The sequence below is a fragment of the Geotrypetes seraphini genome, chromosome 8, assembly GCF_902459505.1.
Source record: "Geotrypetes seraphini chromosome 8, aGeoSer1.1, whole genome shotgun sequence".
Taxonomy (NCBI): domain Eukaryota; kingdom Metazoa; phylum Chordata; class Amphibia; order Gymnophiona; family Dermophiidae; genus Geotrypetes; species Geotrypetes seraphini.
This window is the reverse complement of record NC_047091.1, coordinates 141,788,175-141,812,099: the sequence shown is the minus strand read 5'-3', so window position 1 is coordinate 141,812,099 and position 23,925 is coordinate 141,788,175. Positions and strand designations below refer to the sequence as shown.

General features: G+C 42.3%; 1 protein-coding gene across 4 annotated transcripts in view; it reads left to right on the top strand.

Annotated features, from left to right (window-relative positions):
* Positions 1 to 23,925, top strand: part of LOC117364636 (E1A-binding protein p400-like) — a 203,503-nt gene that overhangs the window by 110,947 nt on the left and 68,631 nt on the right. For all 4 annotated transcript variants that reach the window (XM_033954039.1, XM_033954040.1, XM_033954038.1 and 1 more), the window contains 7 exons: positions 6,616 to 6,802; positions 7,747 to 7,913; positions 13,163 to 13,320; positions 15,805 to 15,969; positions 19,431 to 19,601; positions 22,095 to 22,171; positions 22,778 to 23,076. In XM_033954039.1, coding sequence (XP_033809930.1) covers positions 6,616 to 6,802; positions 7,747 to 7,913; positions 13,163 to 13,320; positions 15,805 to 15,969; positions 19,431 to 19,601; positions 22,095 to 22,171; positions 22,778 to 23,076 — 1,224 coding nt within the window. The remainder of the gene's footprint in view (positions 1 to 6,615; positions 6,803 to 7,746; positions 7,914 to 13,162; positions 13,321 to 15,804; positions 15,970 to 19,430; positions 19,602 to 22,094; positions 22,172 to 22,777; positions 23,077 to 23,925) is intronic.

Below are 23,925 nucleotides of genomic sequence, written 5' to 3'. Positions count from 1 at the left end.
GATCCCTCCTGCCTCCTGTCCCAGCCGATTCTAAGAATTTTTTACCTCCCTCCCCCCTCTCCCATGGCAGCCAATCAGCTAGCAGATCTGCAAGGCAAGAGCGAAGGAAGGTCGTTCCTGCCGCAATTCACTGCTGGACTACCAGGGGTACTAAAGGTACACAGGGGAGGAGAAAGGGAGGTAAAAAATTCTTAGAATCGGCTGGGACAGGAGGCAGGAGGGATCCCTCCTGTCCTGACTACCAGGTCTCAAAGCAGACCCAATAGAGGCCTGCAACAGGTTCTGGAGGGGGAGGGGGGTCAGCGCTGACCCAAATATAAACCGAGACCCCCATTTTTAGGCCATCGTTTTGGCCCCAAAATCTCTGTTTATATTCTAGTATATACGGTAGTTAGTACTAAAGACAAAAATACTAGCATACTGACAGTCATGGTCTCTGATGGGCAAAATATGGGGCTTGCCACACCCATCATTATCTTGGGGAAGAACCAATGGCATTCCTAAGGATTAGAGGTATTGGGAGGATGGGCTAGGTGTTTCATTAAAGGTGAATACAAGCTGAGTAATTTTTGGGTGCAATAAGGCTTTCTTGTTTACCAGATCAATCTAGAGTAGATGTATTTTACCCTTCTACCAGTGGATGCAGACAAAGGCTTGTGAGCTCCACCTTGTCTGTGTAGGGCTCTATGCAGCCACATGTTTCTCAGTATTTCTCTGTTTCCAGTAGATGGTTTACAAGCATTCCATTCTCTGATGGTAGAAGCTAGCTATTTGGACTCATCAGCCCAGGTGGAGAATTGGTACCCCAATTGAGATCAAACTTGAGGGGTGTCGAAGTTTTCTGCCTGGCCCTTGGGAATACCTGAAGGAGTTCAGGACCCCTCCTTTCTCTTTCAATCTGTTGTCCCTGTCTCCTTTCCTGTGTCTATGGCACTTCCTTCCCTCCCACCCCAGCCCTCTAATCCCAACTCTCTTTCTCATACTGGCTAGAGTTTTCCCTAGAAAGAATTAGGCAGTGCTAGTGAGGGGAGCCTACTACTACTAATAGTTTCTATAGCGCTTTCAGATGTACACAGCGCTCTACAGAGTCACAAAGAAGAAAACAGCCCCTGCTCGAAAGAGCTTACAATCTAAACAGTCAAGACAGACAAACAAGACGTCATGGATACAGTTAAGGGGAATGGTTAATCAGATGACTGGGATATTAGGCAGAGGAGTAGCGTTAAGGATTGAAGACTAAATCAAAAAGGTGGGTTTTCAGTCTGCTTTTTAACAAGGTAAGGGAAGGGGCTTGACAGACAAACTTGGGTAATTTATTCCAGGCATAGGGGGCAGCTAGATGAAAGGAACGAAGTCTGAAATGGGCAGTGGAGGAGAAGGGTACAGCTAAGAGCGGCTTATCTGATCTATGAGTCTATGAAGGTAAAACCCAGACATGGAGGTGCTGGATCCTAGAGAGAGCCTAGAGCCAGTTGATTTTGGAGAGCTGCTGAAGTGGGCAAAGGAGAGAGAAGTTAGTACTTGCAGAGTGCTAGGCGCAGTGCATTTGTCAAGGTTGTTAGTGGAGGGGAGCATCTGGTGTGGTTGGCATAGAGCAGTGGTCTCAAACTCGCAGCCCGCCAGATACTATTTTGCGGCACGCAGTCTACTAGTGCTGCCCACTCTTTGCAGTGTCCTCTGGCTTCCCCCCCCCGGCCTTCCACTCTTACCTTCAAATAAATACTGCAGCCTGCAGAGAGGATTGCTGGTACTGTAGCGATCCTTGCAGGCTGCCATTGTTCTCAGTAGCATGTTCCCTGTGCCGCTATCCTGCCCCTGACGTCATAGGAGGGGCAGGACTGCAGCAGAGGGAACGTGCTGCGGAGTCTGATGATAGCTTGCAAGGAACGCTACAGTACCTGCAGGCTGTGGTAATTAGCTGAAACAAAGGCCGGGAGATCAGGGGGGAAGTTGGAGGAAGCTGCAAAGAAGGGGGGAACATGCAGACCTTGTGGGGGGGAGGGAAGACAAGGGTCAAACAGATCTGAAAAGGTTATCATGCCGTTATGCCGGGCCATCGTACTCCCCCACTTGAAATATTTGTCCAACACTGGTCGCCATATATGAAAAAGGACATAGTACTACTCAAAAGGGTCCAGAGAAGAGCAACAAAAATGTTTAAGGGACTGGGGGAGTTGCCGCACAATGAGAGGCTAGAGAAACTGGGACTCTTCTCTCTTGAGAAGAGAAGACTGAGAGGGGACATGATCGAAACATTCAAGATATTGAAAGGAATTGATTTAGTAGAGAAACTTAGATTGTTCACCCTCTCCAAGGTGAAGAGAACGAGAGGACACTCGCTAAAGTTAGAAGGGAAAAGATTCCGTACAAACGTAAGGAAGTTTTTCTTCACCCAGAGAGTGGTAGAAATTTGAAACGCTCTTCCAGAGGCTGTTACAAAGGAAAGCACCCTTCAGGGATTCAAGAAAAGGTTGAATAAGTTCCTACTGGAACACAACATATGCAGGTAAGGCTAGACTCAGATAGGGCACTGGTCTTTGACCTAAGGGCTGCCGCGTGAGCAGACTGCTGGGCACGATGGACCACTGGTCTGACCCAGCAGCGGCAGTTCTTATGTTCTTAACTGTAAAGAGTTTTACCTCTTGCAAAATTGTCATTTCTTTAATAAGAAATTAACTATTTTTTCTGTGGCTCTCCAAGTACCTACAAATCCAAAATGTGGCCCTGCAAAGGGTTTGAGTTTGAGACCACTGGCATAGTGTTATGATGAGGGGAGTTAAAGCTATTGGGGCTCTGAGATCAGTGAGAGTGGCTAGGAGCAGATACAAATATTGAGGCGCCTAGATGCTTCTGCTGGCATGTGCGTCTCTTGTTACAGTGCTGTAGGAATACATGCTGAAAATCATTGGGAGAGTGTTCAGGTTGACTATGAAAGAGTCCTAGCTGGCTTGAGAGAGGAAGTTGTTTCTCAACGAGGTGCTGATCCTTGGTTTGGAACAGGAATGGCCATCATTTTGGAGATGGATGATGCTACGAATCAGTGGTTGTTGTATCCCCCAATTTAGTCCCGGAGTATGTGGGAGAAGACTCTGGTTTGACCTTCCAACTGGTGCTGGGAGAGGCAATGGGAGATAACCCAGGTACAAGTTGGAACACTGGTTTTTCAACCAAGTTATTTTTGCTTCTACATTGGGCTTAACTGATGTGTCAGGCTGAAGAACCATCTGTGGTCTAGGATAAGAATGCGGAGCTCTAGGCTTCAGATAAATTGTGGCCCCTAGAAATCTCTGGGGCAAGAAAAATTTGCTGCTATATTTGCTTGTTTGGGCTGTTTGCCATTCTCAATAAAGATATGTTAAAAAAAAAAAATAAAGAAATCTCTGGGGGAACTGGGGATGGTAGTTTGGCTTTTTCTCAGGCCTAGAATAAGGCTGTCAGAATTCTTCCAAACAGGGTTATGGCAGACGGCAGTGGTTTCACTCAACAGGCAGGAGAGCACAAAGAGTTGTACGATAGCCCAGGAGGCAGCCTCAGTGTTTTGGTGAGCAGAAGTTCATCTCTCAAAGTTGGCAACATAAATAGTGGGCATATACCACATACAAATGGACTTGCTCTAGGTCTGGGAGAGTCGGAGTTGTACAGAAAGGGATTCTCTCTCATCGAGGTCTGGTGGGGCATTCCAGGTCTGGAAAATTTAAAGGCCCTTATTGTAGATCTTTCAGTGTGTGCGATGATGTTTTTCTCCTGTAGCCTTTGATAAGTCACATCATGCATCAGATTGTAGCACATCCCTGTCTTTTGATCCTGGTAGTGCCAGACTGGCACTGTGATATACTCAAAGTGGAAGAAGAGCTCCAGGTGCCAAAGGAGAGGGGACTCATTTTGTTGGAAGGTCTGTCTTGCTTCTGATTTACGCTTGGTCTTTGAGAGAAGACATCTGAGGGGTGTAAGGGATTTTTGGCCAAGGTCTTCATCACATTGTTTCAGACAAGGAAAGGATCTACCTCCTTGGCTTATGCACAGATTTGAAGGGTGTTATATTGGTTTTTCTTCAGAAGGGCCATAGATATTAATATGTTTTCAGGGCTATTTGGAAGTTATGGCCTGATGTGGGTATATTTTTTTTAAAGGGTTAATGTGTCCAATGTTCTGTTATGGAAACTTAATTTAGACCCCCCCTTTGAGCCTGTTCGGAGAGCAATGCTTAAGGACTTTGCATTAAGGTGGCAGTTTTGCTGGTGGTTGGTTCTGGCAGAGGAATTTTGGAGCTCTAGGCTTTGTCGTGAGCCATTCTTATCTTATGACTCACAGAGTCTGGAGCTTCAGTACAGACACTTCTGGTTTTCCTCCCAAACATTGTCATCTTACCATGTGAATCAGATGGTTATGCTTCCCTCCTTTTGTAAGGAGGATTATAGGGAAGAATTTCATGTTCTCCATACGTTGGACATTCATTGAGCTCTACTCTAGTATCTGGAGGTAATTAACAAGTTTTGAAGATCTGAAATGAGAAATGCTGCCATGAAGTCCCCCTAGCACAGTGGTTCAAAGAAACAATTTTTTTGGCTTGCCTCCTAAAGAGGCAGGTGGCCACTGAGGAGTAGTGGCTCGTGGCCAGCAGGGGGTGCTGGTTATGGGACGATAATGGGAATGGATGGCAGGACATGATAAGTGCAATATTTTTTGTGGAGTTTTTTCTACAAAAGCGCCAGTTTTTCGTATGATTCTGGGTAATTCTAGTTAGATAATTCTGTGTTAGTTAAGGACCACGCCCAAATAGAAGCGTACGGAAAAACAGGTGAATAAAAATTTAAATATAATGTAGCTAAGGCCAGAAAAAAAAAACATACTAAAGATTAAAATAAGGGAAAGAATGGTGTTTTCTTGTGTACTTTGCTGTTGAGCCAAATCATGGTGGAAATCATGATTACATGGAATCCATTTTGGGTTCTCTGTGTGTACTATATCTGTCCTGTCTTTGGACACTATCTTGGGCCAGTGACTGGTTTTCTGTCTTCTTTATCCTCTCTGAGTTTTTCCCGCTCCCAGCAGCGTGGTGTTAATTAACACCAGATGTGTTTGCTTTAGACTGGTAGAGAAGGATAGTGTGTCCCCAAACTGAATTGGATGTAGTTTTGAATGAAAATTATGATTTATTGAATGTATGGAGGCTTGGCCAAGCAAAGTATAAATGAATATGACTGGAGTGATGGCTGTGACTGTGTTGAACAAAAGGAATAAGTTTTGAAAAACATATTTATATATTTTTGCAATCTAAGAGAAATCCTGAGGCAACATCTGGGAGTAATTAGGTCAGAGACTCCTGCTTTTTGTGTGTGAGACTATCAGCTCAGGCAGCCTGAGAGTTTTTTCCTTTAAGGCTAAGAATCTGTCAGCTTAGGAAGAGAGTTTTTCCTTAAGGGCTGAGAATTTCTCAGCACCATGTTAATAATTGTAGATTCTCTTGAATAATGTTATAATGTTAATTCAGAAATCAAAAGTAATTTTCTAAAACTGTATAACTTTTAAACATGGAGGAATGTTTCTTTGTCCAACTTTTAAGACCACCCATAGAAATGTTATTGGTTGTTATGATGATGATGTCACGAAAAGCCAACAGTATATAATAGAAAATCTGGAGCTAGGAAAACGAGACCATTAGGAGAAGGCCAGCATTTGGCCACTATAACGATCTCTCATTAGCGCAATCGGTAAGCAATTATGCTGACACTTTTGAGCTCATAATGGAAAAATAGAAATAATAATTCAATAAATCTTGGTTATAATTTTAAAAACCTTGCGCTGGTGTCATTTTGCATGTATTATTATTTTCAAACCTGAAGCTTTCACAAAGGCGTTGATGTCCCTTGCTCACCACTGAAAGTTTGCTAGCTCCATTCATCCAGAGCTTTGGCGACTACCTGAGCAGAGGCACACACTGTTTCACCTGTAGAGATCTGCAGGGCAGCAACATGGTCAGTGCTGGATTCATTTGCAAAGTACTGTATCTTTGGCTGTCATCACTTTGGAAAAAGGGAGTTTAAAGATGTTGCTGAATCCCACACCATATGAAGGATTGCCCTATTACATTCGTTCTGTTTTGGACTGGACTAGTAGATGACAAAGAAGATGAAATTTGCTCTTCTCTGATAATTTCCTTTCTTTGAGACTGACTAGACCAGACCAGACTCCTACCTAATTATTAATGTGTTCTTGTTTACCATGTTGGTTAATTTGTGGCATCTAGGTAGTGATAAAGACGTCTGTCCGGGGTTTCTTCCCCATGGTTGGGTAATTGGTCTATATCCCTTCTCCCTCGTTTCTGATGAATGTGTGAGGTATGGGCTTCCATTTGGTTTGTTATAGAAAAATACTGAGGAGCATGTAACTACACTGTACCTTGTAAGGGCAGAATTCACAGGCCTTTGATCTCTGTCCATTGATAGAAGGACATTAAATCTCTGTTCTAGATCTGGTACGATTCAAGGAAAGGAAATTATTAGGTAACAATGAATTTCACGTTTACTTACAAAGTTCCCATTTTAGTCTCAAGCACTTTAATGTCAACATAACAGGCTTTCATTAACTGTTTATTTCTCATTGTTTATTGAGCAGAACCCAGGAAACCCTTAAGAGTGGCCACTTTGTCAGTGTGCTCCACGTCCTGATGCAGCTGCAGAGAATCTGTAACCATCCAGATCTAGAGGCCCCTCGGCCATCCCGCTCACCCTACATCTCCGAAACACTGCAGTATAACACTGCTTCACTGGTGCTGACAGTACTGGATTGTGACTGTTGGGCGGTGAGTTATAAATCAGAGTCTTAAAAGAGAGTGGGCCAGCCTAGTGGTTTAGGTCACAAGTGCAATGCAATGTCATGTGGTAGGTCCTTGCTTTGATGACTGGATTGTCTGAGATTGGTGATCTTGCTTGGTTGTATTCACAGCTCCTAGAAAGAGGGCATCATGGTCATTGCTTAAGGGCTAAACCAAGTGGTCAGAATTGGGGTCCGTGATTTCAGAATTTTGATTCGATATGTTGGATGGAATGAATATAAAACAGGAGACATCCCAGGATAATTTGAGCAAAGGTTTATTGCAGCTGATCCTCCCTCCCCACTGCCAAAATAACACAATTAGCCTTAAGAACTGGAATATGAGCTGCTTTATTTGAATAGATCCGACACTGCCCATGTTTTGGCTAGATGCCTACGTCAAAGGTCAAGACATCAAAATGTTCTTCAGTCACACCATGAAGTTAAATACTGGTATACCTATTTAAAACCAAGTGTTCTTCTTTTGGTTGTGGGGGAGGGAGGGAGGGTTTCTTGATCAAAGGATACGGATGGCTGATATTTTTTCATTTATATTTTATTGTAGCGTTGTTTTACGTAGTTAGCAGTTACAATGGTTTCATATTGAGAGGGAGGGGGAAAGGAATAACTGGAATATAATGTAGGGATGACAAATGTAGTAACATCATTTTTCTTCACTGTTGCCTTGAATTGGTGTCATCAATAAAATAGTTTTAAACATAACTTTTTAATAAACAATAGCATCAAGATCATCGATTTCCACAGTGTTTGTTATTCATTGTTGGTTTCTCATGCTTTCCTGTTGAATGCTTTGGTGAATTTTTTGTCTTAGTTTAAAACACTTGCATACCTCTTTCCACTGGTTGATCCTGAATATGTTTTTTGCATGAAATATAGTTAATGTTTTCCTCTTCTCTTTTGGTTGCAAACTAGCGCAGCGACATGTCTATGTTTGATCTGATCAGACTAGAGAATGAAATGAGTCACTATGAAGCACAAGTACTACCCAAACTAAAAGTGACTAAGAAGCTTATTGATGAAATCTCCAGCTCCCCAGACCCTCCCACCAGACCTGCCCCAGTCAAGATCAAACCAAACAGGTATGAACTCTTTGTGTATACTGTGCTTGCATTGTGATAAACTACTAAGAAGCTGTCTGATACCAAGTAGAGAGTTGCGCGGGGACAGAAATCCCACCCATCCCCGCCAGGATCTCCTCTGTCTCTGCCAGGATCCCTGCCCGTCCCTGTGAGGAATCCCCTCCATCCCCGCCCGTCCCCATAAAAAGCAGCAATTACTTCAAGTTTCAAGTTTAATAAAATTTGATGGTTCGCCTATTAAATCTAAGCGAATTACATAATAAAAAGAATAAAAGTATAAAACAGTGAAACAAGTTATTTTACATTAACAATTTTCTAAGGGCTATGACAGATTGACAATACAGACGAACTAAGAAACATTAGGAGAGGACATTAGGGAATAAAAGTTACAAATTGTTGTTTCCTCAAGGGAAGAAAGGGGTATGATATGGGTAGGACCAAACGATAAGGTTGGGGAAACTGTGTGAGGACGTATTATTTTCAATGAGGGGACCATTAAAAGACCTTGAGTATTGGACCGAAGTGAACGTTTTGAAGTATGAGGAATTAGGAGCCGATCTATAAACTGTGGTTCATTAGTATCTAGTGTTTTAAATACCAGTAATGCTATTTTATATGTTGTACGTTGGTTGATGGGCAGCCAATGAGATTCTATGAGATAGGGAGTTACGTGATCGTATTTTTTCCCATGGTGAATTATTTTGATGGCGATATTTTGTATTATTTGTAATCGTCTTTGATCCTTCTGGGTGATGTTCATGAAAAGTGAGTTACAATAGTCGAGTCTGGATATTATAAGGGAGTGTATTAGGATATTTAGGGATTTTGATTCCAGATATTTCGACATTGAGCGGATTAAACGTAAACGGTAAAAACAACTTTTAACTGTGTTATTGATGTGCTCTTGATAAGAGAATTTGTCGTCGATTATTACTCCTAATATCTTAAGGGATGTGACGAGTTCAATTGCTGTATTATCAATTGAAAAAGGCATAGAGAGATTTACGCCCTGTTTAAACGGAAAGAACAACGCCTTTGTTTTTGATATGTTTAACGCAAGCTTATTCTGAGTAAGCCAATTTTTAATTTTTTCTAATTTTTGATTGATTTGTATTATTTCGTTGGAGTTTTCCGGATTGACTGGATGAATCAATTGAATATCATCTGCATAGGCATACGTCGTGAAGCCTATAGATTGACTAAGGCTGAGTAATGGAGATAAGAAGATATTAAACAGCAATGGAGACAAGATTGAGCCCTGAGGGATTCCATAATTATGGGAGAATGGTGTAGAGGATGAATTATTAAAGCGTACCGTCGAGGTCCGGTCAGTTAGAAAGGAAGAGAACCAGTGTAGTGCTGAGTCACTGACACCTATTGATTGCAGCCTATCTAAGAGGAGGAAGTGATCTATGGTGTCGAATGCCGCTGAGAGGTCAAGGGAGAAAAGGATAACTGAGTTATGGTGGTCTAGATTGTAGATGATATTTGTTGTTAGTCCGATTAAGGAATATTCGGTACTGTGGTGTTTCCTAAAACCCGTTTGGTTGGGGTGAAGTATGTTAGTGAATTGGACAAAATCTGCTAACTGATTGAATATCACCTTCTCAGTGATTTTTGCTAAGAACGGTATGTTGGCGATAGGACGGTAATTGGTTGGGTCATCAGGGCTGATTTTATGATGGAACCCTTTTTTTCTTTTCTGTTCAGGTAATTAACTTATAAACCCCCTCTTTTACTAAGGTGTGCTAGCCGATTTAGCATGCGCTAAATGCTAACGCGTCCATAGACTATAATGGCCATGTCAGTCTTAGTAAAAGAGGGGGGTTTATAAGTTACTTACATGAACAGAAAACAAAAAAAGGGTTCCACCAGAGATTCCACTAGGAAAACAGCATCGCAAATACAAAAGAAACTGTGGAATTGATGATCTTGATAAAATCTTTATTTGAAAAAGGTGCAGAGGAATTCAAAAATAAAACACAATATGAAAATATAAAACACAGTAAAAGATTTTATCAGGATCATCAATTCCACAGTTTCTTTTATGTTTGTTAATTACCTGACTGCCGGCGGCCGAATCCTCCTGCTTCTCTGAAGCACCTCCTCATGCCTGCTGTGCTCACTGCTGCTCTGTCTTCAGCTCGGGTCTGAAAAAAGAAATCGCTCGGTTCCTTGTCTCCTGCCTCCTCGGGTCACTCTCTTCTAGTTCGAGACGAGTCTTGCCAGTATCAGGGCCTTCGGGGTACTGGGTGAATCACTAAATAAGTGTCTTCCCACTCTAGCCTTGCTGACCAATCAGTAAGCAAGGCTCTCAGCTGTGTACATGCTGAGCAGTGAGCTCAGCATGTAAACAGCTGAGAGCCTTGCTTGCTGTTCCCGCCACATTGCCGGACCAATCAGCAAGGCTATCAGCTGTGTGCATGCTGAGCTCACTGCTCAGTATGGCTATTTCCACCATGGTGCCGGACTGGTCTCTCAGCTGTGTCGAAATTTAGGTAGGCCTCAGTAAGTCGAACCCTGCTTCCAAAGCCTTCCATCCCCGTGGGCCAGAGGGGTGTCCCCGTGGGAGTCCCATGGGTAGGGGGGATCCCCGCGGTATACCCACAATCCCCGTTCCTGTGCAGACCTCTAATTCCAAGAAACAACTCCTGTCCCTCGATCTGTAGTGGTATAGCCTTTGCTCAAAAGTGACACCTACTTGCTGGTGTTGATGTTAACTGTAAGGAGCTGGAAACCACAGTCCATGCCTTCTGGCTTGAGGATTGTTGCTACAGTTTCCAAGTTTTATTAAAATTTGTTATCCTGCTAATCTAATTTGTAAGCGGCTTACAGTAATAAGATTATAAAATGTGGGGGATATACAGACATTAGTCATAAATAAGACAACATGAATTTTCATTTGGACATTAAGGACTGACTATGATTACAAAAAGGTAAAAGGGGAAGAAATACAATCTTAGCTAGGATAGGGCGACATAGAGAGTATGCACATGTAGGAAAGGAAGATTACACCTGTGGTAGAAAATAGCATCAGGCTGGCCTAAGTTTTAGGTCAAATGTATCTTTGAACAAGGTCTTTAGCTGAATAAATAAGGAAAATTTTTTAGGCAGCTGTGAAACCAGAACCCTAGCTAGGTTAGATTTCTATTGTTAAGGAATAGTCAAGTGCTTAGCAACTAAGATTCGATGTGTTTGGGGTGCAGAAATTTATTCATTTATTTAAGAATATTTGTAACCTACCCATCTCTTGTGGTTCTGGAGAAACATTTAACATAATGACCACATAAAACAATAAGTAAAACAGATATCTTCATAAAGGGAGCAGAACATGACTGGGGGAGGGGCGGGAGTGAGATACAGTGGAACCTCGGTTTGCAAGTAACGCGGTTTGCGAGTGTTTTGCAAGATGAGCAAAACACTTAGCAAACTTTTATCTCGCAAACCAAGCATGTTCCGATAAACGAGCACCTCCCCCCGCCTCTTGCTTGGGCTGTGCCTTGAGCATCTGTGCATGCTCAAGGCCTTCTGGCTCTCGTTCTCTCGAAATCTCGGAGAGAACGAGAGCCAGAAGGCCTTGAGCATGCGCAGATGCTCAAGGCCCAGCCCAGGCAACAAGGCGGGAGCTTTCTTTCACTCGCACAAGCAGCAGATGGGGTAAGGAGCATGTTTGGGAGGGAGGGCGGGCGGATGCTGCTTCCAGCACGGGGGAGCGATGCGGTTCTTGTGGGGAGGGGGGTTGTGATGTCGGTTTGGGGGGTGCGATGCCGGTTAGAGCGTGGGGGAGGGGGTGATGGAGCAGTGCTGGAGGGGGTGATGGAGCAGTGCCGGTAGCCTCGGGGGGGGGGGGGGAGGGAAGGAGGAGGTAGAACGAATCAAAGCGAGTTTCCATTCATTCCTATGGGGAAACTTGCTTTGATATATGAGTAACTTGGTTTTCGAGCATCTTCTGGAACAAATTATGCTCGTAAACCAAGGTTCCACTGTACTAATGTGAATCAGAGAAATAGGGTGACCAAGTCACAGTCTCAGAATAACAAAACAGTTCTACAATATGGTGTTTAGAGCAATAGAGATGCTAGAGTGTACAGGGTAAAACTTAGCCAGTGAAAGAAAAGAGATGGTAGTCTCTCTATACAGCTGGTGTAGTATTGTGTCCATTTCTTTGGATAGCATCTTAGGAAGGATAGAGCCAGAATAGAAATGGAGTTTAATTTCTTAATATATTACCTTGGTGGTTCAGAGAGGTTACCAAAATAATGCAAAGGTAGGCATCAGAGTCTTATGACAAGAGACTTATATATGTATAATTTTGAGAATGTGAGAGGGTGGGGGTGGGGTATGATAAAAATATTCAGATACTTCAAATATATAACTAATACACAAGGAGCAAACCTCTTTTAGAAATTTCTCAGGAATAATATCAGAAAATATTCCTTCCCCAAAAGAGTGGTGGATGTATTGAATGGCATAGTTCAATAAATTGGGCAGGCTGGATAGATTCTGCTACCTGTATCTCCCTCCGCATTCTGTGTTTCTGTGATCAGAAGGAAGCTGCTGAGAAAGGAAAACACTTGTCCTCTCTGGAGCCCAGGTTGCAGTCTAGAAGCTATAAAATAAGAGATGACTTTAGGAGGCTTAAAAGTATTTTAAAAATGCCCTTTCCATATGTAGATCATCATACATGTATAAATGGTGCTTTTTAGATGAGATGCCACTTATATGTTTTGAAACAGAAATAAATGTATATGTGAAAAGATTTTCCTGTTAGCATTTTATACCTGTTCTGAGAACTGCATAACACTGAAGTAACTGCTTGTTTGGAGGAGTGACTAGAAAATGGGGTGAGGGAGAAGAATTGTAACATCTCTGGTGCTTCCTCAGACAGCAAGAAATACTGTAGAATTTTGGAGCTCACTTCCTTCATTGCCTTCCTGTTCAGTTTTTCAAAATACAAAGCTCAAACTGATTCCACTCTCTTTATAACTGTGCTTTTTTTGCAAATGGCTATCCTCGCTGTACATGCCGGAGAATAACATATTTTTCTCACAGCTCTATATTTTTCTATTTTACAAAAAAAGCTCCGCATTCAGTAAGCCTTTTATAAAGTATGCTACAAATTATGAACATTCCCCCCCCCACCCCTTTTATGAAGCCACAATAAAAAGCCTAACACAGCTTCATAAAAGGTGGCCATTGTTTCTGACCTAGGCAACTTGTAGAAAATTGGGCTTCACTTGTATCTGCAGATTATTTCAGGCAGTACCATATGGCCAGAAGCCTGAAGGCAAGACTGTGATGTATCCAAGTGTTCCAGCCCAGCGCACCATGACAACTTCAGCTACTTTAACACAGCAGGGCCAAGTACGTGGGAGGTCACCCATTGTTGCAGCCTCAGCAAATCAAGGTAAGATTATTGCTTTTGATTTATTTTGGTGCAATAAAATATCGACTCACTTGTACCTGTTCTAAATCCTGAGTGGTGTAGAATGGGTACAAGTGCATCGATTTTCTTTTTTTTTTTTTGTACCGCATTAAGATTTACAAAAACTTGATGAAGTTACAGGGTAATACTTTTTTTCTAGTGCAATAGGTGAGACATTCTAGACAGATGAGTTATTTCCCCATAGCCGCGTGCTGCTGCAGAAGGAATCCACTCTGGATTTTTCACTCTGTCTGCTGTATTTCACTGGGTTCTCTAGCTCCACCTACAGTTTTTTCCTGCTACATGCGTGCCTGCAGGAGTGTTTGTTCTGCTCTCCCCATTTTATTATTTTTAATTCAATGTAATTTTATCTTTTTTTCGGATAATTTGATGGTTGGAGCGATTTTGAAGCTCTGCCTGCTTCAGAATTCACAGACTTTGGTCTGTAGCTGACAGGCTGCTCCCACTGGGTACTTGATAGCCAGCCTGCTTAGTTTTCTCTGGAGCTCAGGGGTCAAGTGCAAGCTGTTAAGTGCCCTTAGGAGGATCTGCGGTGCAGGGTGCTGGCTGTGTCTTCGCACCTCCACCTGTCCTGGTGTGTAACCATTGGTTCGCAGGGGTGGAGGTGTACTCGGACATGAGTTTGACTGGTAGCCTGAAGATCAGCTTTACAGAAGAATTCCCAGCATTGTGGCAGTGAGTTTTCACATCCAGCGACATAAGAGAGAAAGCTGAAAGCAGGCTACAGCACAAATCCTGACAGGTCACAGTGAGTACACAGGCTGACAGCCTGTGAGAGGGGGGCGGGGATTCTGAAAAGTGGGGTTTTCTGACCATTTCTTGATGTTCCCCTGTGTTCCCACTCTTGAAAAATCCTAAACTTGCTGTTTTTAGAGTATGGGAAGTGTGAAAAGTATTGCGATTTTGGCGCAAATTATTTTTGGCAGTAGCCATCTTGGATATTTAGATGACGCATAGTCAACTGCTGAAGTAACTGGATGTGTGCAGAGTTCTTCTGCATTATTTGGAAGCCATTAAAGAGTTTAGTCTCTAACTCTTTGTTTATGCTGACTCATTCAGTTAAGCAAGGCGCTTCCACTTTCAAGGCCATGATTTCCAGATGGATCTGTAAAGCCATTTTGTCAGCCTACATTCTTTCTGGAAAACAGTCTCCTGTTTCTGTCAAGGCACATTCTTCCACGAGTGTGGCTTCTTCATGGGCCGCAGCTTGAGCTGTCTCCTGGGAGGAGATTTGAAGGGCAGCAACGTTTGCCAAGTTTTACAGAAGTGGATGTGGTGGCAAGACAGGACAGTGTCTTTGGGTCCTTGGTATTCAGAGTCGGTGCAGCAAACTCACCCTAGCTTTCTGGGGACTTCTTTTGTACATCCCATCTGTCTAGAATGTCTCACCTATTGCACTGGAAAAAGAGATTATGTACTTACCTTGGTAAGCTCTTTTCTAGTAGATAGGTGAGACATTTTAGACCCCCGCCTGGTCCTTACTGCGCCTGTCTATTGTTTTAGTCTGTTTATGCTTCTCCAAGCTGTTTCTTGGATGCCTGTCAGCCCTTTGGGGGAAGACTTTGTATATATGTTTTAGTTTTTATGGGAGCAGTTTCTGAGCTCCTTTGCAGCCTGTGATGGTGCTTAACATTGCTGTGGAGTTAATTCTTGAGCAGAACCATTGGTTTATACCTGTTATTGGATATATTGGGTGGCTTTCAGTGCTTAGGTACTAACTGTAGGTGGAGCTGGAGAGCCCAGTGAAGTACAGCTGAGGCAGAGTGAAAAATCTGGAGTGGATTCCTTTTGCAGCAGCAAGTGGCTATGGGAAAATAACACTCTGTCTAAAATGTCTCACCTATCTACTGGAAAAGAGCTTACCAGAGTAAGTACATAATCTCTTTAAAATCAATAGAAGGAAATATTTTTTCACTCAGAGAATAGTTAAGCTCTGGAATGCGTTGCCAGAGGATGTGGTAAGAGTGGTTAATGTAGCTGGTTTTTAAAAAGGTTTGATAAGTTCCTGGAAGAAAAGTCCATAAACTACTGTTGAGACAGGCATGGAAGAAGCCACTGCTTGCCCTTGATCGGTGGTATGGAATGCCGCTTCAATTTGGGTTTTTGCCAGTTACTTGTGACTTGGATTGGCCTCCGTGAATACAGGATACTGGGCTAGATGGGCCTTTGGTCTGATCCAATAAGGCTATTCTTACATGTGAGTTTGGAAAAATTAGTGGGGGTAATCTGCTTAAAAACAAAAGTCAGCCCTGGTGGAGTCTTATACATTTTCTTAATTAAATCTGTCAAGTTTTGAAATATAAAAAAAGATCTAACTCCAGTACCTGGCAAACTTCTCTGCCCCTTTTGTGCATCTGAACTGATCTTGTATGTCTCTGCTTATGCTGGTCATTGATTGAACCAGCAGGTGTTCTGTAGTTTTTACTTTTCCTTTTGCATTGTCAGGTGGTGAGGTTGTAAAGATAGCGCAGCTGACCTCAATTGCTGGAGCCCAAGGAAGAATCACTCAGGCAGAGACGCCAGTCACACTGCAGTTTCAAGGGAGCAAGTTTACATTATCACAAAGCCAGTTGCGCCAGCTCACTGCTGGCCAGCCGCTGCAGCTGCAAGGTAGGCTGATATATTAACAGCCCTGATTTCAGAGCCTCTCATCATTTCATATTCATCTGGGGTAACTGAAGGATATTGCAAGCTATGTTTTGTAAAATATATGGATGTTTCCATTCCATTTATCTTGTTGCTAGTGTCCACAATCCATATCCATCATATCTGAACTTTTTGGGTTCTCTGATGGGTGTTTGGAAAATGCAACTGATTTTGTACATTATCTTTGCACTGCAGTTGTTCTTTTGGTACTACTACTATTAATTATTTCTATAGTGCTACCAGACGTACGCAGCGTTGAAGAGAGACACAAAGAGGAAGAAAATAGTCCTTGCTTGAAAGAGCTTACAATCTAAATAGACAAACAGGATGTCTTGCATACAGTCAAGGGGGAACAGTTAATCTGTTGGCTGGGTTGGTGGGCAGTGAGGAGTAGGGTTATAGATTGAAGGCTATAGCAAAAAGGTGGGGTTTCAGTCTGCTTTTAAACAAGGGAAGGGAAAGGGCTTGGCGGACAAACTTAGGTAATTTATTCCAGGCATAGGGGGCAGCAAGATGAAAGGAATGAAGTCTGGAATTGGCAGTGGAGAAGAAGGGTACAGCTAAGAGCAGTTGATCTGAGGAATGGAGTTCTCTGGGAGGTATATAAGGAGAGAGAAGCGAGGAGAGATATTGAGGCGCAGCAGAATGAACACACTTGTAGGTCAGCAATAGGAGCTTGAACTGTATGTGAAGGCGGATAGGGAGCCAGTGAAGTGATTTAAGGAGAGGGGTGATATGAGTGTAGAATTCAATTTAAATGTGCTTGTATTTCTTTTAAAATTCTACATGGTATCTTTATGTTCAAATCTATTTTATTAAGCAACAGTACAACAGCAATAACAACCATGGTATGCATTTTCATCAAACACCCGCGGAGGACTGGACTCTTATGTCCTCCCCGGACCCACCATACCCCCCCAACAAAGAAGCCCCTACCCCCCCACCCACCCCTCCCCATCCCCCCACAGATACAGAAAAACTCGTAAGCAGGGAACAGCAGAGACACCCATAAGCACAGTTTCAGAGGTGGAGTCTATTCAAGACCCGGCTACGACTCTCAGGAGTCAAAATGTTCAAATATGGAGTCCAAGTGTAAACAAAGTCTCTGCTCCGGCGTCGAGAAGAAAGAGCCAAACGGGCCTCCCAACCCATAAGTTCATGGAGGCGATTCCTCCAGTACCAGAATGAAGGTGGTTCAGAAGACAGCCAGCAACACAAGATACATTTCTTCCCTAAAATAAAACATTTACTAAGAAATAATTTTGCATAAGAATTGTACATATGCACGAATGAAAAATGGGCAAACAGCATAGACTGCACGGATACTGGCACAGGGGTCCGCAACAAGCCCTGTAAAAAGGAGGCCATCTCCGTCCAGAAGGTCTGAATCCCCTCACATCTCCAAAGACCATGAAAGTAAGAATTTACCTCCACCGAACAGCGGACACATAACTGAGTATCAATACAACCCATATGGTAAGCCTGACTCTGGGAAGCGTAGGCCCGCAGGACAGTTCGAAAGTGACATTCACGTAGCTCAGCACTATGTACCAAGCCCGCAGTTCGATTCAGGGTTTTTAACAAGAAATTGTCCCCCAAGTCCCTACCCAAGTCCCGCTGCCATGCCTCCAAAATACTAGGGAAAACCCTAGGCGGGCAAAGAGCCAGAATCCGGCCATGCAAAGCAGATATAGAGACCCTAGTATCAGGATCCGCAGCCAAAAAAGTACAGAGCTGGGTCCCAAAATCCCCCTGCAGGGAAGTCCCCTGAAGGGAAGCCACATAGTGACTGAGTTGACAATAAGCAAATGGAAGGCCAATCTCAGGGACCCCCCTCCCCGCCAACTCAGCAAAAGGTAAGAGAGACCCATCATCCCGCAGAACATGCCGCAACTGTTCCACCCCCCGCGCCCTCCAGCGACCGAACACGCAAGGTCCAACCCCCGGAGGGAAAGCTAAATTCCCCGCCAACGGTAGAAATACACTAGAATGAGAGTCCTGATTCCACAACCGAAGGATTTGGTGCCACACCGTCCACAAGGACCGAAACAAAATACTATGCTTACAGGGTCTCGGCAATTTAGACAACGGGGCATGGAGGAGATACAGGAGATGAAGAGGATAGAAATGATCCCGCTCCAGAGAGAGATCCTTATAAAAAGAGGTACCCAACACCCAATCACTAAGATGACGAAGCAAACAGGCCTGGTTATAAACCCTGATGTCAGGCACCCCCAAACCACCCCCGTGGGCAGGCCCCACCAACAGGGACCATTTCAGTTTAGGTCTACGTCCACCCCAACAAAACCGGATCAATAGGGAGGTAAGGGACCGAATATCCCTCTGCAACAAAGAAAGGGGAAGAGTCTGAAGAACGTAAAGCCACCTCGGGAATACAACCATACGAAATAAATGAATTCTCCCCAACAGAGACAGCGGCAACGCCTGCCATTTGGCTAGCAACAGTTTAGTATCCGTCAGGAGTTTATCTATGTTAAGACGATACAGTTGGGCCACATCCATCGTCAGCTTAATCCCCAGATATCTAAAAGAGGTGTCAGCCCAGCGCAACGGGAAACTATCCCCCCACAACCGCTGAAGATGAACCGAGGAAGCCAGCGCCTCTCTACATGGTATCTTTAATCCTCTTATTTCTTTATTTTGGAATGTTTACCGATTCTCCTTTGCAAGAGGTATCCAACAATTTAAACTCTCTCTTCCTTTTAGGAAAGGGATTAAAGGAGTCAAGATCTTCAGTCAATCTTTCGTCTTTAAACTCTCTCAACTCGGGAATAATCTCCCCCTTTTTTTTTTTTTTAGGAGTTCCAGTTCATTTCAATTTTTCCGTAAATCTTTAAAAACTACTCTATTTGCCAAACATTTTGAAAATTAATTATTTTGAAATTTTGCTATTATCTTCTATTTATCATTTGTAAATCATTCCCGGTTTATTTAATTGCTGTAAACCAAGTCGAGCCTTCTCAGAATGATGACTTGGTATATAAAGTTAAGCTTTAGTTTAGTTTAGTTTGGTAGAAGATGAGTCGCGCAGCAGAGTTTTGCACAGATTGCAAGGGGGAGAGGCGACACTGAGGGATACCAGTTAGGAGTAGATTACAGTAATCTAAGTGTGTTTATGAGAGTGTGATCAAGGGTCCAGGTAGTGTGCTCAGAGAAGAAGGGGCGAATTAGTAGGACTGAAGTGTATTTATATACTTGTTTGTTGGGAGTTCATGGTGCTGCTCTGTATTCTGTTTCCTATTGTTTTAAGCATGTGCCTGAAAAACCTTTATGGAAATACCATATGTTGATTACAACAACCTTAATATTATCTCCAATCGTTTTGCACAACTGTATCTTAAGTAAAACATATTTCTTTGGATCTGTAAACAGTTTCCACTGAATTTTCACCCTTACAAATGCAGGCAGCGTGCTTCAGATTGTGTCAGCACCCAGCCAACAGTACTTGAGACAGCAGGGAGCTGGTGCCATGCAGCTGCCTGTTTTGCAGGCTGGAATCTTCTCAAATGCCATCAGTGCTTCAGGAAACCAGCAGCAGGCGAGTGTGCCAGGATCTGCTGCAGTAACACAGCTAGGTAAAACCCTTTTTTTAAAAAAAAATAAATAAAGCTTCTGTTGACTATAAAAACCTTAGGATAGCAGGGTATCATTGCTAAGGAAAATACCCAGAGGGGAATTATCTATCTGTTCCTTGTGTAGCTAGTGATTATTTCATTATAGCTGTCTTCATTGCAAACCCTATTATCATTCTTTCAAATAAGATTTTATTTAATTTTAGGAATAGTTGTAAAATATTGTTTCTTGCAGCCATATGATTAGTGGACTGCTCGTTCAGGAAACATTTTTATTTTATTTTAAACTTGGCTATCTTGTGCAATCCTAAAAAAAGAACAGGAAATGCGAAATACCTTTACATAAAAAAGACCTTTATCTTATACTACTACTATTAATTATTTCTATAGCACTACCAGACGTACACAGCGCTGTACAAAGTCACAAAGAAGACAGTCCCTGCTCGAAAGAGCTTACAGTCTAAACAGACAAGACAAACAGGATGTCATGAATACAGTTAAGGGGAACGGTTAATCTGCTGGCTGGGTTGATGGGCAGTGGGGAGTATGGTTATGGATTGAAGGCTATATCAAAAAGGTGGATTTTCAGTCTGCTTTTAAAGAAGGGAAGGGAAGGGGCATGGTGACCAAATTTGGGTAATTTATTCCAGGCATAGGGGGCAACTAGATAAAAGGAACCAAATCTAGAATTGGCAGTGGAGGAGAAGGGTACAGCTAAGAGCAGCTTATCTGAGGAACTTGCTAATACCTAATGCAGAAATCGCAAATGCCACAACAAAAGGATCAAAGGTTGCCCAAGCCCAGTGCTTCCTTCTGCTTGGCTACTAAAGTATGGAGTTCTGCAGCTTTGTCAGATGGAAGAGTCTGTAAACTGTGCACCAAGTTCCACAAGTAGATGCTCATGTACAGCTGGTAAGACTGTATGTAGAAGACATGCACAGGGGCCTGATAAACCTTTCTCCCAAAAGACTAAACACACCCCAGGGACACCAAAGCATGGGTTCTAGAACTCAGCTTTTTTGAGAGCTGATTCAACCACCATAGATTGGTGGGGCAGTTGCTGCTTCTCAAATTCATATATAACAATATATTAGACTACAAATAATAAAACAGCAAGATTTCTTTAAAAAAATAATCTCAAAGAGTGACTATACTTGTATAAACCACTGGCAATAATTGAGCTTTTAGCTTTTTTTTTTTTCTTGAAGCAAATCATTTTCTGAGCTAATCACAGGGCAAAATGTTCCTTCTTCTAGGGCCAGACCATGTGCTTGGTTAAACAGGTTTCTGTTACCTAAAGGCAACAGTTTGCAAACCGCCGAGTGGAGCACTTATTACAGCAAGCACCTCAGAAGATGCACTCTTCAAAACCTTAAACAATGACAGTTATTTGAACTATGCTTTTTGAATCACTGGAAGCCAATGTAGAATGGTTAGATGAGGAACAATACGATCCCCAAATTTGTAATGCTTTAGTGGAGACTACAGATAAGGAATCAGAGTAATTTTGGGAAGCAGCGATTTTCTCTATAAACGCTTGGAATCAGTGATTTCTCTATTCAAGTTAATGTAATTTGGGGGGAGGAGCCAGCAAGCTAAAAACCGCGAATAATCGAAACCTCGATTGCTGAAATTGCGAATACGAAGGGAGAAGTGTAGCAAGTTTGGGAATGTGTGAATAACGAGAACTGACTGTACCCACATAGCTATGCAAACAAATGTATGATTTATTTTTGTATAGACTTAATTACATGGCTGGTGCCTGCATAATTGTGAGCATCTCCTAGACTGCTTTTCTGCACCACCCTCACATTAACCAGGCAGTGCTAGAGCAGTAAAAAGGGATGGCTGTGTAGTTCTGCCAAATATTCCCTCCTGGCCCACTGATTGGGGTTAATAATAATAATAGCTTTATTTATATCCTGTCATACCTTTCAGTTCAAGACAGTTTATAACAAGAGAGACTGTATAATGTGCAGTGAAATTACATCAGTAGTGTGAAATAGGAGCATACAAGCAGATGTGTAGCGTAATTACATCAGTAACAGGAAGTAGGAGCAAACAAATAGACCTAGAGCAAATCAGTCAAGTTTTCAGTGATCTTCTGAATGTTTGGCATGACAGTGAGTTCAGGAGTAAGTCACAAGGTATTGTTCCAGATTCCTGCTTGAAAAGATAATGTCTTTTCAAGGAATCTTTTGAATTGACATCCCTTGGGGGTCGGAAACACAAACAGTAATGAACAGGAGCCTCTCCTGCCCACTTAAATCTCTTTGAATATCTACCACTCTATTCTTATTTGCCTGAAAGGTGCTCTAGTATTGGAAAATTTAGTCCTATACATTTGAGAACAGCTGGAATGGTCTCTCTGCAAATTAAGCAGTATTTTGGTTCTCTTCTGAATTATATGATTTCCTCTGTACATCAGGAGGGGGAAATGGCATTCCACAAGTTAATTTAATTTTTTTTTCCACCAAAATCTGGGTTGTATCACAGGAAGAGCTACATTTGCCAATTCTTCACCAGGAGAGCAGGGATCATTATGTAAACCAGCGCCTCAAGACTCAATTCAGGTATAGTAACAGGAATGGAGGACAGGGACTGTCAGTGAGAAGTCTAGCCATAAAATCTGAAATGTGGATAGCCTTGGTACTGTGACTGTGAAGTACAAAAGAACCAACTTGGTCCCAAAGCTTTAAAGATATGCTGTGGCCAAAGATTACAGAGTGGCCTTAATGCATGAGGCGCATATGCGAAGGAATAATTGGGGTATGTTTTCCTGAAGTAGGAAATGTCCTTCATTGCCTTTCCATCCAGGTCACTTTATAATGTGTTGTGTTTTATAAATAAATAACTTAAAAAAAAAAAAAGAATAGAATGTAAGGCGATACCTTTTCATTGGACTAACTTAATAATACTTTTTGACTAGCTTTCAGATGTTAACTCCCTTCCTCAGGTTAGAAGAAGCAGAAGTTGACAATACTAGAATATATAACAGACATATAAAAGCATTCCAATGATGATCTGAGAAGAAAAGATGGGGGGAGGGAAAGATGGATGGGCAATCATAAAGCAACAAAGCTGTAGCATTTTAAGGTTTATAATATGTTTTGTTATAATTCACATGCATCAGAAATACAAACAAAACGTTATGACTATTATCATTTTTCTTGCTGAAGGAATCCATGGAACAAAAAAACAAAATCATAAAAGAACGCCTGGACCGGATCTTTTTTGGCAATGAGAGACGTTGTTCCCAAGTCCCTGTGTATGGCAGAGACTTGTTAGAAATGTGCTGTTTGACCTATGATAGAGAGAAAATGCCACAGAATTCTACCAGGGGTAACACCTGGATGTGGGCTGGCTTTGTGAACTGTTGCCATCATCCCAGCATATTGGAGAGCTCCAGAAGTCCCCTACAATGTCTAATCCTACCTCCTGGACAGCAAGAAGAATATCTACAACATGTTGTGAAGAGGTATATATTTGAATAAGTGCTTTCATCCTTAGACTGAGATGTATGTCATAATATTCAACACAATTCACATGGATAAAAAAACATGTTATATACATTTCTTGGCTGTCTGAAAATTTTTTTCTCTTGGTGTAAACTTTTCACCAGATTGAGAGGAGGCATCTCTGGGACTGCTTAGACTGGAGGAAGAGGTGGGCATACTCATGTAGATTACAGATCCAGTATTCAACCTGTGGCAATTGGCGGTTTTTAAGCTGCAGACAGCCACAGGCTGAATTAAGCCCAGATATTCAGTGTTGGGCTGTGTCCAGGCACCTGTATTGAATATCCAGGTCAATGCAGTCAGCTTGACAGATAAGTTAGGACAGCCTCTTTGCTGTCCTAATTTTATCTCCTTTACTTAGTTAGTGGATTGAATATCACTGCTAATTGGTTAAGCCTGCATATAGACCACCCTGACACAAACTGGACAATGCCACAGCAGTCAGAGTCAATATTCAGCAGCACTGCCTGTTAAATATCTCTGACTATCAGCTTCTGGCCCACAGCATGGTTTAAGCGGGCAGGAATTAATCCTGCTTACTTAAATCTTGCTAAATATTGACCCTTGTATTTTTAGCTCAGCTTGCTTCCTTATTGTCCATTCCAGACCGGTCGAGATGAGTGGGTTAGATGTCTCTACAAGCAAATAAAGAGAGAAAAAATTTCAGAGTTCATATCACTACTCTTTTAAGGGTTTAAGAATCTTATATAAAAATCCATCAAAGATAACAACAAAAACTTGTTGAGTTTGTACCTCCAAAACACTATGAAAATCAAATTTGATGCAGCAAAAGAAAGAAGAAATTAGTT